At 41.5% G+C, this 18,351-nt stretch overlaps 1 protein-coding gene across 1 annotated transcript; it reads left to right on the plus strand.

Annotated features, from left to right (window-relative positions):
* The first annotated feature begins 5,601 nt into the window (after nt 1-5,601).
* On the plus strand, nt 5,602-17,582 carry LRPAP1 (LDL receptor related protein associated protein 1). The gene is made up of 8 exons (XM_067298276.1): nt 5,602-5,810; nt 9,426-9,570; nt 9,914-10,038; nt 11,422-11,542; nt 12,492-12,650; nt 13,187-13,269; nt 15,596-15,772; nt 16,813-17,582. The coding sequence occupies exons 1-8, from the start codon at nt 5,619-5,621 to the stop codon at nt 16,876-16,878; spliced, it is 1,068 nt and encodes a 355-aa protein (XP_067154377.1). The 5' UTR covers nt 5,602-5,618; the 3' UTR covers nt 16,879-17,582.
* The last annotated feature ends 769 nt before the right edge of the window (nt 17,583-18,351 follow it).

Below are 18,351 nucleotides of genomic sequence, written 5' to 3' on the forward strand. Positions count from 1 at the left end.
TTGACAAAAAGGGCTGTGCCTTTGATGAGAGATTTGAGCTCTGGTAGTCCAGATACATATCTCTGACTGTTTTGTACTGGAAAACCTAAAGGACATCTGAATAAATACTTAATTTAAGTTGACTTTGAACATAAGGAATGATACAGCTCTGTGAAATAGAATGTATAAGAGCCAGAATGACGCTTTCTCTTCCATTAGTAACAGAAAGTGAAAGAAGAAAAAGGATCCTGATGCATTTACAAATCCATACAGAGACAAACCCTAGACTCAGAGAACACTTTGTGTCACTGATTGAGCAAAGACAACCAGGTAACTCCAGAGCCATCTTGATCTGGAAAGTTTCTATGCTATCAATTCCTGATGTTAACCCGAGTGTTTACCAGCATGGACAGCAAGCTCAGCTCCTGGATCTTTACAGGGACAAAAAAAAAAATTAAACTATTGGGACTTAATCCTAAATATAAATAAAATCCTGGAGACCCCAGTCAAATCAAGAGAATATACCTAGAGTTAAGGTACACCTGTGGTTCTCTTCACAAGATCAGGCTGTAGCGAACTGCCATGATATGTACCGCAGAGTTTGGCTTGCAGCCACCACCAGGAGGGCATAGGGAGATGCTTTCAAGCAACTTTTGCCTCCCCATGATATTTCTTACACTGCGTTTGGGACTGAATATTGTCATTTAAGGAGCCTCTATACAATCTTGCAGAGCAAGACAGCTGATTTTGATGTTTGGATGGAGGGTCTTCAAGTATCTTAGAACAACCTTGGCTAAACTCTATTATTTCATACATAAAGCCAAGAGAAGTCAAGATGTTCAGGAGGGCAAGATCTGGCATAGTTGCCACCCAAATGGTACTATTTACCTGCTGTCAACAATAGCCAACATACCATAGTATCTTTACGTACCAGGGTGAGAGTCGTGGTATCTCAGATGAAGCTACAAGTGAACCTTGACTCTTTGAAGACCCATATATTCTTATAGAAATATTCTGTATTATTTAATAAGCATGAAGCTATGAGGTTGCTATAGATAGAAGGCAGACTGCTCAAAAAACCCAGCCTAGATAATAGAAAATGCTAGACTCCATAGATGAGAGCAACGATATAGAAATCCATAACTGGGTGAACTTCTGAATTAGAAAGTGTCTGAGTTATTTTTCTTGTTTGCTGTTACATTCTAGAAAAGGTTACATTATTCTGTTTCTTTTCCTAATGGATAGGAAAGGAAAAGTTAGTCTTTGCTTTAGCCTCTGTCCAAGATATGTGCTATGATGTAGTGTAATTTACTGAACCACTAAGTAGTGCTGGGCATCTTGATTTATCTCCTTTAAATGAGGAAAATCATATTTATAGCACGGATATACTATAAGCCTGATAACCAATCTTAATCAAGAAATTTAGAACTCATAATTGTTTGTCATTTTCAAATCTTTCACCGAGTTTTGTAGCATATCTTTATGAATGGGCCTATATAGCAATATACATATAGCCAAGAGACAATTATTATTGCTTTTACAGTTTGGACACACTTTGCTTACTTAGATAAGCACAAAGGATCTCTTTATTATATTACCACAGTGAAGATAAAAGGTCAGTCAAAGGGCAGACTGATAAATCTAAGTTCACAGTACCTGCTTGTATTTTAACTAAAAGGGAGCATGATCTTAAAAGCAGCCTACAAAAAAACCCCTAGCTAATGTAGTTCCAAAATTATTTGCCTTCCCTAGATACAGATGTCCTAAAATAATTTAAATTAGAATCAAAAGGCAAGCGTACATGCCCTTCTTTTTGTCAGGACAGACAAGAAGCGGTGTTTAAGGAGATGGTTACTGCTGGGCTACAATTAGATTTAGATTAAAGAGGAGTAGTAGGGCAAAATTTGTTGCTCATTATGCTGTTGGGTATTCTCAGCAGAGACAGGGGTATATGATATTAAAGTAACTAAATCAGTCTTGGAACAGTTACAGGTCACCTGGCTCTGGCTTAGTCTAGAGCTAGGGTTAGCTAAGAATTTAGGAAAAGATGAGTTTATGATTTGTATATACTGCCCACTTACAAAACTGAGGATAAAGTCTGTGTCTGCAGATACTAGTAGCTTTATTCCTTTTTTTTGTTTGTCTTTATAGTGGTCCCCAGATTATGTTTAAGCTTCTGTTAAATATGTTTAAGACATTTCCATATTTTTTAATATAGACAAGTAAGAAGAATAAAGCTGGTGGAATTCAGGTTATTGCTGGATCTTTCATACCACAACATCGCAGAGTGCAGATAAAGATGGCAAAATATATTAATGAAATATCTTTTCAAACAGGTATATTTCTGTTTGTTAAAACATAAGTTAGGACTTTCCATGTAGTATGGATTATATTTTGGGAAAGTAAGCATTCGTAACTTGATTTCATCAGTGGATTATGCATATCTGCAAAACTAAAGATTGGTGAGGAGGAATAATGGATATGTCTAGTTTGGCACTGTATTTAAGGCCCCAGAGAGGGGGCCTTAAGAGGCCTTACCCAGAGAGGCTGTGGAGTCTCCTTCCTTGGAGATATTCAAAAGCCTGCTGGACACAACACTGGGCAATGTGCTCTAGGTGACCCTGCTTGAGCAGGGGAGTTGGACTAGATGATCTCCAGAGGTCCCTTCTAACCTCAACCATTCTGTGAAAACAGAAAAAGCTACCGTCCATCAATTCAACTACAGTCCCCTGTGACAATGCAATCAGTAGAGGCCAAGACAATAGGCTTAACACTTCCAGTGCATGTATCAGTTTTAGCACAGTCCCAGGGACTGAACAGAGCTGTTCTTCAATTGCACTAGAACAAAATGAAGAGAGAATTACACCCAAAGTGCTCAAGAATTAAGTTGATTTCCCATTACCTCCCACTGCCTGTGTTTGTCATTTACACTAAGATGTAATCTATGATGCGTTTGGTCTCATTAACATTAATGTAAGTCCAAAATTTCTAAACAGAAGTCAATGGAGCTATTTTGGCTTTTTCCTTGTGGGAGTGAAGAACTTGGGCCAGGATATACAGAACAATACCTTACCAAATAGTGGTACTGAATATTCACTTTACATAGATGTAAGGGCACTGGAGAATCGTATCCAACAAGCCATCATAAGCAATATAATGGTGCTGCATTACTTATTTGCAAAATTTTTCCCAGTGTAGCTCGAAACGCTCGAGCAACAAATGCACAAAGCTGCCCACAACTAAGCTCAATACAAGGAAAGGAGTGGGAACCTGTATGGAGATCTAATTTATTTGCAGAGAGCCTGAAAATTCAGGCAATCAGTGCTTCAAATGACAGACAAAAAACATCTGTTCCAAAATGACTCACCAATACATATACACACTATAATAATGAGACTAAAACAAGTTCTAAATCCTAAAACTGATGTGGAGAGCTCTACAAGACTTGGAGAAGGCTCATAGGCTTGTTTTCCCACCATTATTTTGCTAGCATACTTCAATGCTCAAAAACAGAAAAATATTCTTTGATTTAGGAATGAGGTGACCCTGAGATACTTTAACCCTCTTCTGCAATTTGGTCTTAAAACATCAGCATCTAGATTCCTATGATTGAAAATCTCAGCACTGAGTTAGGAAACTGGGGAAGTGCAAAGACAGTTATATTACTTATCGGCATAGTATAAATCTCAAAAAGTGAAAATCCAGTAAAAATCCTCCCCAGGGCATTGTTTTCAGAAATCTCATTATATTTTTACACAATCTATTTGTTTTCCCAGGACTGATTTATAATGCGGGAAGGCTTGGTGCTGACTGCACTACAGAGCTATGCTTTGATTTGCTCAGGGTCACACAGGAGGTGAATTTACGAAGTGAACCTTTGCCGCCTGGATCCCAGCCCCATGCTGTGACCACGCAATACTGATCCTGCTTCCACCATTAGCTGGGCTCAAGAAAAAAAAACACCAATACTTTGGAGAACTTGTAAACAAAATTCAAAACACAAATTTCTAACTATGCCGGAGACCTAATACTACACAAGCTTTGCGGTGTGGAGAGGATTCATCAAGAAAAAAAGGAATAAAGAAGCAAGAGCTTTCTTTACTCTCTTCCCCTCAGTGACACCCACCTAAAGTGCGCTCTGGGTCTCAGTGCACGTACCTTGCATTCCCATCAGAGCACCATTCAATTTTAGTGCATTTTTAATGCCTGGGGGAGTGTATATATCAGTTCTGCATTACTTATTGGGCATTTTCTCAGCATCATGTATTTTTTCTTAATACAGCCTGACTTAATCCCCTCCAAAAACTTTTGTGGCCTACTGCACTTCTTTAGCAGCGTACTCTGAGCAGGAGGCACTGCGAAGCAGTGGAGATGCCACGCGGTAGGGGATATTCATTCCCAAGGAAGAGGTGCAGGCCTCTCGCCACCAACGCTGATGCACCACCCTTCGGTGATGACTCCAGCTACTGCTTCTCCTTCTCCCCATGGCCAGACTCCTGCTGTACCCATCCTGGGTAGAGTTGTCCACTGCCGCCGTCTCCAAGGGAGGACAGAGCCCTTCTGCCCCTCCCCTGGAGTAGTCAAGGATAAAAGACTTTTCCCATCCCCTTCACAACTTTCTGGCTGTTCCCCATTTTCTTTTTCTTTCTTTCTTTCTTTCTTTCTGCCCCTCCCAAGTTTCTGTACACTCTTGACTCAACAGTGTACTTACATTAGAAAAATTTTGTTAGACCAAGGGGGCAGTGTTTAGACCTGTCATGCCCACTTCTCCTTGCACAGCTGATAACACCTTGCTGAAGGACCTGAGGGGCTCCAAGACAGCGAGCAGCCAAGAGGTGTCGGAGTTTGTAATGATGGTATTGCCAGTATCCTCCTGGTTTTTCCCCCACACAAATCTTTGGGGGTTTTTTCATACCTGGACCATCTGGAATTCAGATCTGAGATGCTTCACATCACCTACACTAAGTCTTGTCCCAACGTGTTCAAACATAAAAAGGAGGTAAATCCTTCAGGGTAAAGAACTGAGTTATCGTAACTTTCACAAGTATGGGCCGGATTTTAGACAGGCAACACCTACTCGGCCTAAATTTGCCACCACCCGAATTGCACTTTTGAATTAAATTGACACCCAGCCCGTGTTTTAGACGGTGATTTTTCAGCATGGGGGAGCAGGACCTGGAGCGGGAGGAGAAACCCCGGCTGAAGCCCCCGGCACACTCGCTTTGAGCGTCCGGCGCCGAGGGAGAGGCTTTGCGGTGGCGGCGGGGCGCAGAGCAGCGCTCAGGAAACACCCATTTGCATCTCATTTCTACGCTCTGTGTGGCCAAGGCGCAGAAAGCTGAAGCGAAGCCGCCTGGAGGGAAACAGCCCCGCGCCGCCCGCCGCCTGGCCCCGCCGCCACCTCCCCTCGGCAACCGCCGCCCGCCGCCCGGCCCCGCCGCCACCTCCCCTCGGCAACCGCCGCCCGCCGCCCGGCCCCGGCGCCACCTCCCCTCCGCAACCGCCTCCCGCCGCCCGGCCCCGGCGCCACCTCCCCTCCGCAACCGCCTCCCGCGCCCGGGCCCCGCCTCAGCGGCCGCCCGCCGCGGGGCCGCCGGGACTTGTAGTCCGCCGCCCCGCACTGCGGCTGGCAGCGCGACATGGCGGCGGCAGCGGGGGCGCCGCGGGCGCTGGCGGCCCTGGGCGCCGCGCTGCTCCTCGCCGCCGGCGGCCGCGCGGGGAAGTACTCGCGGGAGGCCAACGAGGGCCTGGCGGCCGCCGGCGCCAAGCAGCGAGAGGCCGCGGAGTTCCGCGTGGTGAGGCTGAACCAGGTCTGGGAGAAGGCGCAGCGGGTGAGTGCGGCGGCCGGCGCGGGGCCGCGCTGCGGGCGGCGTGTGAGGGACTCGCGGCCCCCGGGGTCCGAGGGGGCCCGGCTCGGCTCGGCTCCTGCTCCCGGGCAGCGGGAGGCGGCGGGAGAAGCCGGAGGCGCCGAGGAGGTGCCCGCGCTGCGCTCCGCGGCTGGTGCGCGAGCCCCGCTGGTACCGGGCGCGGTGCTGCCGCCCTGCCCTGCCCTGGCCGTGGCCGTGGCCGTGGCCGTGGCCGTGGCCGTGGCCTTCCTCCCCGCTTGCACGGGGCAGAAAAGCGCCGCACGGAAGGGTAAGGATCCCTCCATCGCGGTGACTTTGTCACCTCTGATACTCCGTTTATACCGAGCCGCGGAGTCGCTTGCGAGCGCGCCGGCGAGCTGGGTGTCACCGTTCCCAGATGAGGGCCTCGATCGTGACAGTCGCACTAGTTTAGCCCGTACTCTGGCTAAAACATAATTATAGTGGAGCAAAATAGCTCCAGTAGGAGGGGAAGGGAGCGCTGCACGCTCACGTTCGTGCCCTGAGTACCGTGGAGGGAGGTTAGGGTCGTTGGCTGGGAAGGGTTCGGTTCCTTCAGGCAAAGGAAATGAATCCCAGCTTTCCGGTATCCCGGAGGCGCATTCCCCAGCCTGAGCTGTCGAATTAGAGACAAGGCATCCCTGTTCGCGCGAAGTCCTCAGGCAAGATAAGTGGCAACACACTTTGTTATTATTGACAGGGTTTAGTTAAAAAATAGACCCCCTGCCATAATGCTTTCTAGTTACATCCATCCTCCCAACACGCTAAAGGAAATTATCAAAAATACTCCTTCTCCCACTGGGAGAAGGATGGGATGGCATTACAGGAGTGTGTGTGCTAATGCGCCTCTGGCCATGAACTGACAGTTGGAGAAGACAAAACAATAGACTAGAAATGAACTGTGATGACGGTATTGTTAGTTTCATCCTATTTTTCCCCTGTAAAAAACTTTTTTTTTTTTTTCCTTTTCATACCTGGACTATCTGGAATTCAGATTTGAGATGCTTCACATCACTACATTAAGTCTTGCCCAAACGTGTTCAAATCTAAAAGGGATGTATATCTGTCAGGGTAAAGAACTAAGCTATAGTAACTTTCACAAGTATGGGCCAAATTTTAAAGAGGCAACACCTACTTGGCATAAATTTGCCACCATCTGAATTTCACTTTTGAATTAAATTGACACCCAGCCTGTGTTTCAGAAAGCGGATTTTTTTTTTTCAGTATATTGGGGCAGGATTTGGAATGGGAGGAAAAATCCAAACTAACACCTATGTTAGACTTGCTTTGAAATGTTGGTATGTGCCAAATGCTGAACTCTCCTTCCTTAGTTTTGATGGTGGCGGAGGCTTTCATTAATCAGTAGTACTGAAAATGAAGAATTCCTTGGTCTTACGTCAAAGATGGATGTTGCAATTCAGCACTGCAACACACAGTTGGATGAGCAATCACTGAGCAAGTGCTGAGACATTACTTAGGGGTAACCAAGAACAGGGAAGCCACAGTTCCTTCCTACTCCCCAGAAGGAGGGTTTGATTTTTCTCCAGCTTCTCTTTCCATAGGTGTATGTTTTATGTAAAATTTTACCAGAGTGATTTTAGTAGAAGAGTTCTTCTTAGACAGACACTGACTCTACAGTTTGAACCAATGACAAATTTATGCAGGTCTCACAAGGTACATGGTTTGGCCTGCTAATCTCAGATAATCGGTTGGTGTAGTTCTCAGATCCCTTGTTCTCAGGGGTTGCTCTCCACCCCAAAGAAGCCATGGTTCCACAGTCTAGAGTATGTTATACCTCAAAACTTGCAGTAAAGAACCTTTCCCTCTCCACGCAGAAGCAAGGCGATCATGCTGCTGTAGGTAATGATTGTTACTGGGCCAGCAAACACTGACAGATTTCTGGTGCTCATTTCCAGCATTACTAGGTACCTATCTATCTTGGGTGTTAATTTCCAGACAGCATAAGGAATGAGTAACTAGGAGTTTTGTTATTTAAGGATTAAATTTAGTTTTTCACCTCTGCTTCTAGTCAGTTATACCAACATGTGTCTGATGTTGTTAACAGTAAAGTGACGTAGGGCCTTTACCTAATGACACCAGGTAAAAAAACATCAATCTGGGGCCTGTATGAGATGATCTCTAAGGGAAACAGCTCTTGAAGTGTATACCTTTAATTAGCCTATGTAGTCACCTTTGTGGTATATAAATGGGACCAGCGAGGGGCTTCCAGCAGGGAGTTTGAAAGGATTTTTAATGTCTAAAAGGATAGTTACTTGAACTTCATAGTAAATTAAAATGAGAATCAGAGAAATATTCTTGGAATTGGGAGAAATTTGAATAGAATCTTTCTTTGTTTTTTTTTTCCTTAAAGAACACTGGGCTTAATGTAGTTCCTTAGATTTTATTAAAAAATTAAAATGCTTGGTTTTAATGACCAAATATCTCTAAACTTTCCATTTAGAAGATCTAATATTCTCTGGAGCTTTTAAAAAACCCAAAGCTGCCTTTGTTTATGAGGTTGCGCTATCTGCATAGGACTTCTGACAAACTGAGTTGTTAAATGTTTTATATATTAGTGTGTCTCTGATGATAAAGTCATATATTTAAAAGATTATAGTGTCCTATTTTTGCAGCCCTTAGGAGCTGAATTGTTACTTGAATTATTGCTGGTGATTTCTTTTTCTGGATCTCTTCAGTCTAACAGCATATTAAGTCCATACTTTAATGCTAACAGAACAAGGAAGTACTGAGATGCTCGGTCATTTCCTTCACAATTTATAGGAAACTTTTTACTCAGTCTTTCTTCTGAAGCGTCAGGAAACAGGTCTGCAGAGCAAAGCAGAATTACTTGGTACCACCACCATACTGACACTCTGGCTGTCCAGGTCATTCTGCTCCAAAAGAGCAAATAAGTACATGATTAAGTTTTGCTGACTGCATGCACTTACATATTTGGTTGACTTCAGCACATACATACTTAAAATCTTAATTAAACTGGTTTGTGCTAAGCGCTTAGCTTTTATCAAACAGTTTCCCTGAAGCAGATGGTAAAGATAATAGGGAGACTCCTGTGCTTTAATACTAAAGGGATCAGAAGTTTTAATGTGTTCTGTAAACTTTATATTTACCTGTGATTCTAATTACTCTAGCTTTTATTAATTTTTTCGTGTCCTCTCTGGGCTTTTCCTCACCCCACCTTCTTGTTATTAACATATACAGAAGAAGTTCTGAAGCATTAATATGATTTAGTACCTTTCCTTGTTTTAAACTGAATAACCAAAGTGTCCAAAATCAGGAAATTCAAAAGTTTTGGCTCATTTTACAGCAGTGCTGCTTTAGCTACTTGCACATTAGTTGTTGTCGCTGTTCTTGTTTTCTCTGTATATGTCACAAAATGTATGAGATATGTATTTATGCAGTGGCTCATACCATAATGCTCTTAAATTCAGAAAGATATATCTCGTTTCAGTAAAAAAAAAAAAAAAAAAAATCTGTTCTGTGTGCTGTGCTGGCTTCTAAAGTAACTCTGCAGCAAGAGGTGACTCCACATGACTGAATACAAACCTTTCTCTGTTCTCTTAGCTTCATCTCTCTGCTGTGAAACTGGCAGAGTTGCACAGCGATCTAAAAATACAAGAAAAGGATGAGCTAAGCTGGAAAAAAATGAAGGCTGAAGGGCTCGATGAAGATGGAGAAAAAGAAGCCAAACTTAGACGCAACTTAAATGGTAAGGTATATCTTTGCAGAAGAGGTTTAAACTTTCCATCAGACATGTATGGTTAGATGCCTGTGTTTGTGACTGGACCATTAAATAGCAGATTGTCTTTCAAGGCACTGAGCACACTCAAGTTCTTCGGAGGTCAGCAGGGAGCTGCAAGAGACTAACACATTTCTCCATTCCTGTTGTTCTCAAAAGAGGTTATTAAACATGGGACCTCTGTCTTAAACAGTTAGCCTTTACACTGCAGAATCCATGACTGCAAAACCCAGTCAAGGATGTAGTCAGCCTCTCAACTTCCATACATCAATGGTTGGTTTTAATGGTTCTGTATCTTCTACTCTTCCTACAGTCATTATGACTAAATATGGCATGAATGGAAAGAAGGACTCTCATCTAGTTGATACCAACTACATTAAAGATGGTACAGAAAGCGATGCACTAGATGATCCAAGACTGGAAAAATTGTGGAGCAAGGTGAGTGAGATTTCCAGAAATTGTAGTGTGGGAAGTAAGTGTTTCTTCAGTGAACTATTTATTGTCTGTGTCTTCTAAGAGCCCCTGACTTGGAACTGAATAGCTTTTACCACTCTGTTTGCAAGTACTGGCCAAGCTACTGTGATTGGTAGCTCAGATTATTGTAAACTGAGCACATCCCATCTACATCCAGGTGACTAGATGTGGCAGGTCGTGTTTGCCAAAGAAAACACCCACATCGGCCTGTATGGAAGAGATCCTGGGCCCTCTGTGGACAAAGAGAGTTTCTCCTCAAATTTCACTGAACCAGTGATTCCCCTGCTTGTGAATTTAGGCTGTGTGGTGGTAAACCTTTGTTGGTTTTCCTCTTTATCATATTGTTGTTTTTGGCCTTTTTAAAAGTATATATTTAAAAAGAGAACTATTTCACAGAGTGTTTTAAAATAAAATAATGGGAAGATGTTATGTGACAACATACCACATATGGTGTTCAAGTGAAACTTTCAGGGTTTTGCATTAATGCTTAAAAATAGAAAGTGAGCTGTCTGGGTAATTAGAACTGACAAAGCCTTGGCCTGCAAAAATGGAATAATTTAGGTTTTTAAAAACAAGTAGGCCGGTAAAGCAAAGAATTCTTAGAGCAGTCTAGTGCTGTGGTAGTAAAGTTTTAAAACCCAGTTTGCTGGGTTTTAAAATGTTGCTGTAACTAGATACAGCTCTGGAAGGGACATGATGTCATATGCTTTGGGGAACAGTAAAGTGCATCACTTAGAAATATTCGCTAAGCAAAAAAAGGGTTGAGGCTGCATATATACCAAAACCACTCACTTTTGATCATGTTTTGCAGCAAGTAGTTAGTCACCAGAACTGCAGGCAGTGCTTTAACTGTGTGACCAGTGCTTCCCTAATTGCTAAAAACTAGTCCAGTGAAGAACAGATCACTGCAAAGCACATGGCAGTAATAGTCTTCACCTGACAGGAGAATAAGATTTCTTGAATAAAGACTGTGCTTAATATCAGGCTGCATCATTCATGCAGATAGTCCCCTTGCACTTGCATATGTAGCTCAGTGGCCCTTATTTCTGTATCAAATTGTTTCTCACAGCGTATAAATGACAGAGGTTTTTTCACTGGGTAGTTCGTAGGAAATCCAGCTTTGTAAGTCTGAAACAAACCTCCTTTTGACATGAGTGAAGCCACCATGTCCTTCACTGTCTAAATCCTGCCCATATACTAATTAAATGGACTTAAAAGAAAGGATCCAAGGAGAAGTTGGATTTGATCATTTTCTAAATGTAGTGGGAAGTGCGAAGAAATCGTGGCAGTTGAGTGCATGTAACAGCACTCGGTCTGGGAAGCATAATGACCTCATGTTTCTTTCAGGCAAAGACCTCTGGGAAGTTCTCCGATGAGGAGTTGGATAAGCTTTGGCGAGAATTTAAGCATCACAAAGAAAAGATTCATGAATACAATATTCTGTTAGAGACTGTGAGCAGAACAGAAGGTACCTGAATATTTTTCTGTTGTTTCCAGATCAGTACAGCTCTTTCTCTATCCATTGCCTCCATTGTTTCCAAGTTTCTTTGAAAATCCTAAAGTCTGACCATTACATTTCTCTCAGAACTGCTTGCAGATGCTGACATTCCCAGATACCTGCTGGGTTTAGTTCTGCATTAGATGCCAAAAATTGTGCCAGCTAATGAAAGTATTGCCATTTCAGTTTTCTGATTCTTGTTTGTCCTTCAAGCAGGGAAGATATCATCAGATTAGGAATGATGGCCATTGTAGTTTGCTGGAAAATAATGCTGCAAAGCGAGGTCCTAAAGTCTGCAGCACATACATGTTTTATCTCACCAGGTGGGAGCCCAAGAGGATATACTTGAAATCTTAGACTCTGAGCCCAAGGTATTAAAGCATTGATAGGCTGAATCCAGTTGCTGTATTAATCCTAGCTAAAATTTTGTTGGAGCCAAAGTATTCTAAAGCTCATAGTCAGCTTGATGCCTACTTTGTACCATCCAAGCTAAAGTTGCTAGAAATCATTTCAGCATCTGATGTCCTAATTTGTTCATGACTGCTAAAAGCTATATCGGAAATGGCCAGGGAAGAGGACACAGAACTGGTCAGCCATTCCCATCCCATTTCATTGGGATATTGCTGACCTAGGCAAATGAGAATACTCCCTTATTAAAATCATGGCTGGCAGTCAGTAAGAGTTTAAAAGTATTTCTGTACTGTCACCCTCCAGAGAACTGAGGGGCATTGATGTTACTTAGTATGGACCTAAAAAAGGACTTACTGCTTCTTAGAGTGTGGCATTAGTGCTTTGTTTACATTAACCTCAAGTGCTGAGAACTGAGCATCTTCTGTTAACCCCAGGTTGGGGAGATTTCTGGGGCTTCTGACCAATCAGGATTTGGCCCACAATCAATAAAACTTCTCTCTTTCAACAGATATTCACAAGAATGTTATCAACCCATCTGAAGAGAACCTGGTAAAAGAGGAAGTCTTGCACAGCAAACATAGAGAACTCAAAGACAAGCTAAGAAGCATCAATCAGGGGTTTGAGCGTTTGCGTAAAGTCAGTCACGAGGGATATGACACAAACAGTGGTATGCTAATGCTGTTTTTCATGTTTGTTTGTTTTTTTATCAATTTCATAGAAAAAGTCAGTGGGCAAATAATAATGTATAATCTCAGTACACGGTGTTGCCACACTGTCAGTGAAGGACTGAAGAGATACAGCCAACCTGCTGTATTTAGAAGCCAGCACTGAAAGTCTAATGCAAGAACAGGATCAACCATCCTGTAAAGAGGACAGTTCTGTCTTCCATGCCCAAATGGGAAGGGATATTATTCCTTCTGACTCAGAGGAGCAGATAAGTGAGACAATATGCAGGGCAAACGACTCCATTTGTCAGTTCCTGGTTTGTTTTGCCTTTTAAAAGAGAATTACTAGAGTGCTAAAGTTTTCAGTTAAGAACTTGGATTTTCCTCCCTTTTCATCTAAATAGACCAGTTAGTTAGTAATGCAATGTTTAGTACATCTGTTTGTGTTTGTATGTGTGAAGGCATCCTCTTCTTCTATACAAGGTGGACATGAAAAGTTTGTGTCCAGATTTTCATTCAGTGATATGTGTCTGTTTAGAATTTGAGGAACCAAGAGTGATTGATTTGTGGGACATGGCCAAATCAGCCAACTTTACTGAGAAAGAACTTGAATCTTTTCGGGTAAGTAGAATTCCAGTAAGATTTCTTATGGAAAGGGCATTTCTCAGCATAAAGAAGCACACACTGCCTGTGTTACTCTGAGTGCAACCACTTCTCTTCTATTGCTCTTCAGACAAAAATAAACGAGACACGTGTGGATCTTAATCTTTCAGATATACAGACGTGGATTTAACTAGTTGTATGAAAGGTTCCATTATACTTATCAAAATGAAAGTATTGAAACTTGTGAAGGCAGGTGTTGCATATTTTAAATCTTTCAAAAATTGGGCCCTGCTTGTTTGTTTGTAGTATACCAGATTTCCCCATCTTATCTGATGTCCCAATGTAATTACTGCTTTGGGAAGCAGTGAATACTAGAAACCCAAGAATTTTCCTCTCCTGCCCACCTCTTGTGCTGCTAACTTTCTATGTTGGAGCAGTATGGTAGTAACCAAGAGGTACCATGATAAAGACTCCTTTTTAGGGAAATACTGTTGAAAAAATTTTCTGTGGGGTTCATACTATTTCTTTTATTATTATTTAACTCAAATTGTGTTCTTTGAGAAAAAAAAAATTATCTGATTCTGCCTGTTTATCAAAGTAGACTGTGAGAATAGTGTGCTTTGATAGCCTGGAGAAGTAATTCTTCAGGGCTTGTTCGCAGACTTGCAAGTACTTACAGTTTTACCTTAAAGACATGACTAGGGACACCTTGATCTTCTTTTCCAGATAAGGTAATGAAAGGATTTTAATGCCTGTGGCAGAGACTGAAATCTGTATCTCTTAGATATCAGAGCTTAGCTTTCAGGTCCCTCCACTTTCCCCTGCCTCTCATGGAGCCTGATTCTCTTATGAAACAAACTTTAATTACACTGATTTCAGTGGCCCTGCTCTTAAGAGTGTTTGAGAAAAGCCCATGGAAGTCTGCAACAAAGCTCCTACTAATCAATCACGAGACAGATTGGTCAAGACTGTACAATTGCATGAGAAGTAAATTTGGTTTTGCTATTTGCTTCAGTGGAAAGAAAAACTCAGTTCCATCAGCAAGAACACGTTATATTTGTGCTTAGTAATTTGAATATTTTAGCAGAAATCTTCTTTCTTACAAACCCTGTTCACCAGACCAGACCTGTCTTGTTACTGTGAATGCTGAGAACGCTGTCCTAACAAAAATAAGACAGTAAGAATCACAGTGAAACAGCTCCTCATTTAACAAGTCCATGAAAGGAGAATTAAAAAATCATTTGCTGATTCCACTGAGCCTTGTTTGAGTAGCTTATGTCTTCTTCTGACTGGCTGTGATACCAGCCTTCATAAGGTTTTAGTAATGAAAGGTGTAAAAGCTGCTCTGCTGGTGCATCATCTCAGAGGAAAAGCTGAAATGATTTATCAGAGCAGTAAAACCCCAAGCTGATGTCCTGAATGGATTGTTGATTCTAAAACAGACTGGGATGTTCTACAGCAAAAGGAAAGTATGTCAGAAATGTTGAAAATGGAAAGGCTCTCCCTTAAAAACAAAAAACAAAACTGAGGAAGACTAACTAGGATGATGGATTTTTTATTTTTTTTTAATTGTTGTCTTGAAGTGAGAGGAATTTGTCAGCCATCTGGACTGAAACACACTAGAAACCAAAATTGTGGGCCCTGTCAAAAAGGGGTTTCACTGTAAGATTTGTTTGTTTTTTTTCTCAGTGTAACGCACAGAACTGGCCATAACGGTTTGCACTGTCTGTGTGCTCTTTGCTGAGGCATGCCCTAAGACACAAAACCTTGAATGGGACTAAAGACATTACTGTTTCTTCTGTCCCTATTGCAGCTTACTGGGTTATCTAAAGACCATCTCAAACATGTCCTGAACATCACGGTTAGTCTGGCCACTTCCTTTGAGACTTTTTACATTAAGAGGTCTTTTTGTTTTGTTTGTTAGTTAACTAACCCAGAAAATGTTGATGCCTGAGCAGAAAATAGCAAATCCAGGAACTGATTTTGAAAAGAGGCCTCTCCTACAAATTGTTTCCCTCCTTCCCCTGATTATGTGTAAGCTTTTCTTTGGTACCCACTCTTATCATCTCCTAACACCTTATAGCCATCAGCAGTCTCCTTTTGAGGTCTCTTCAATGGGTTGTTGTTCAGTACTTGCCTTCAAAACTGGATGTCTAAGTAAGTGATGATGTATTGTATTGACAATGTATTGTCCAGACATTCTTAAGAAACAGGGAACTGAAAAAGCTTTCGGTGCCTGAATCATTAAAATAGCATTTTAAAATAGTGTCTTGCAAGGAAAAAGAGGGGAAGTGGAAGCCTTGGAAAGAGAATACTGCTAAGCTGTGTGTATTTGTTTTCCTAGGAGGAGCTGAAACACTTTGAAGCAAAAATTGAAAAACATCATCACTACCAGAAACAATTAGAGATTTCACACCAGAAACTGAAACATGTAGAGGAAACTGGAGATAAGGATCATCTAAACAGAAACAAAGAGAAATATGCCATGCTAGAAGAAAAGACAAAAGAACTAGGGTATAAGGTCTGTATAAATCCAGTGTACATATACATGTTCAAAGTTTAGCTCAGCAGTAGAGAAAATATGGATTTACCAGTGCTGATGGTACATACTGTTGAAATATTATTCATGTTTACAGTCCTAAGTAAAAATTGAAGTTCTTTTTGTGTTGAGCACTGTTCAGTTATAGTTAGAACAAGCTCTAACCCTGTAGGTGATGTAATTAGAAAGGAAGATGGTGAAAGGGAAAAACTAGCATCATTTCCAAAGTGAATGAGGCACATATGGTTAGGTCTGTGCTGTACAGTGCAGTGCCTTGCAGAGATGCTTGAGCTTACACCAGAGAAGCTAGTGGATCTATACAACGTACTGCAGCACTGTGTAGACATGCTAGCTTTGGTCCTGGAAGCAGCTTTGTTAACACACTACTGCACCTAAGTTGCTCAGCCCTGCTTTTGCTGTGATTTATTCTGCATCCAAATCTAACCCTAGCATTTAGCCTTCACTTAGGGTAGGCCAAAGGGCCCCTATTTTTCTGCCACCTATGTCTTCCATGAGGGCTTGCTATAGACACAAAAACTTGATGTAACTGGCTGCGTACAAAACAGTGGTCAGCTGTCCCTGCTGCCCCTATGAGGTGGCAGGGCGTGATAACTTCAGATTCAGTTCATGCAGTTGTTTCAGGGGCTGAACCTTACATCTCTCTCCTACTAGGATGTTCAGTAGCCATAAGCCTAGGACAACAGTTCCTGCCTTTTCCTGTCTACTGGGAGACTGTGGAATAGGCTCTGTTGTTCAGACTTGCTGAATTACTTCATGCAAGTTGAACGGCTTCCACAGGGGGGAATTTAAGACACATCTGTTTAGCACAGGGTGTTTCTTGATAAGCACAACTGCTTTTTATAGACCTCATAAAATACCTGAAATCTCTCTGGTCTCAGCTTTTCATGTTATCACATACACTGATAGGAAAATCTGAATGTAAGAAAGATACTGATTTTTTTTTTTAAAGTACTGTTCATTTGTTTAGTACAATTTGTTTGATTTTTTTGTTTTCCTCTTAGGTAAAGAAGCACTTGCAAGACTTATCCAGCAGAATTTCTCAAGGTCTTCAACACAATGAATTATAAACAACTTTTCTCCTTCATGGGATCAATCTGTTAACACAAAACAGAATGTTTTTCTGAACAAGATTTACCAAGGAGTCGTTCTGAAATACTGAGGATTGAACAGAATTGTCCTCTGTAAGAAATTTCTTTTTTGGTCCACTTAGTTACTAGTTTTGTAACTGCACTATCAAGTTAAATGATTAGATTATAAATTTAATTTGCACACCTTTGATAATGTAAATCTTATGTCTGAATCAAATACTAGCCTTTGAAATAAGCAGTTGTGTCAAAAGGATAAACGTGAACTTTCAAAAGTTTCCTAGTAGTAAAAAAAAAACAACAAGAAAAAATTGATAACCAATCAAGGTGTCATGATCAGTGGACACAAACACTGAGATGCAGGAAGTTAAAACAGAGGCAGAAAATATAAGCAGGTCTTTTACTGAATAATTTCAGTGATGTTTGGCCTGATCCAATTCCTACTGAAGGTAACTAAATATTTCCACTGACTCTGAGCGTTGGCTCAGAGCTGCACTGTATATGAATCTTACAGGAGTAAGGAGAGAACAAGTATTGAGGTCAACTCACGCAATTTAGTGATGGACTAACATGTCTGAAGTTACTGAATGTATGTGTACAATTTTCTCATTCATGGTTGCTTGGTTTTGTTACACTTAGTCCTTAAAAATCAAAACAAGATACCAAGAGCTTTTATTTTTTTCTTCTCTCTCCTTCAGTGAGAAATTATTTCCAATCTTTTGTTGAGTATGTATGCTCAGTACTGGGAATTAAAGTTCACTCACCCATAGGCTTTTAAGAGTTGGAGGGTGGGGGGGGGGGACAGCTGCACAAGAGTGTGTTTCTGTATTCTGAATAGGCAGGAGGCCGTCAAAGCCAGCTTCTGCCCTGTACGTGTCCTAGTAAAATCTCTGGTTAACATTATTAGCACTTTCCCTTTCAAGACCTGCTCTTTCTATTGAGCTTCAGAACTCTGGCAAACATTAGCCATCTGGGTTGAATTTTCCCATACTAATAATGCTGACCCTTTATTTCTAAAGTGTTTCCACATGAAACTGTTCCAGTAACAAGGCTAGGCAAAGGTCCAGTGTAGGTAAATCATTACAGCTATGTAGTTGAGATGTTCCACTGCTCATGCATTGCATAGCTGTAATGTGCCTTAGGAGGAAACTTGTCTTCAAGCCTTGCTTACCATACGCAGGCCATGAGAAATATTTAAAAGATCCATTCAGTTAAAATCAACCACTCATTCTATACATTTATCCTCATCCGGAGTCCCAGGTGGATTAAAAGTAGTATGATTCTGTATATAAAAACTATTTCATAAAGCATAAGTGGTCTGAATCAAAACTGTGGTAGCAGTCCTGCTTTGGGATTCTGCATGTCTTTCTTTGCAGCATCAATTTTTACTATGTTTTTGTTTTAATGTAATCTGACAGTTATTTATATTTCAAAGAATTACTGTTCATCACTAAA

This window comes from Apteryx mantelli, chromosome 5, assembly GCF_036417845.1.
Source record: "Apteryx mantelli isolate bAptMan1 chromosome 5, bAptMan1.hap1, whole genome shotgun sequence".
Classification (NCBI taxonomy): Eukaryota; Metazoa; Chordata; class Aves; order Apterygiformes; family Apterygidae; genus Apteryx; species Apteryx mantelli.

Coding starts and splice junctions, on each gene's coding strand:
- LRPAP1 (XM_067298276.1), top strand. CDS start 5,619: ATGGCGGCGGCAGCGGGGGCGCCGCGGGCGCTGGCGGCCCTGGGCGCC. Junction 11,543..12,491: donor GACTGTGAGCAGAACAGAAG/GTACCTGAATAT, acceptor CTCTTTCAACAG/ATATTCACAAGAATGTTATC. Junction 15,773..16,812: donor CAAAAGAACTAGGGTATAAG/GTCTGTATAAAT, acceptor TTTTCCTCTTAG/GTAAAGAAGCACTTGCAAGA.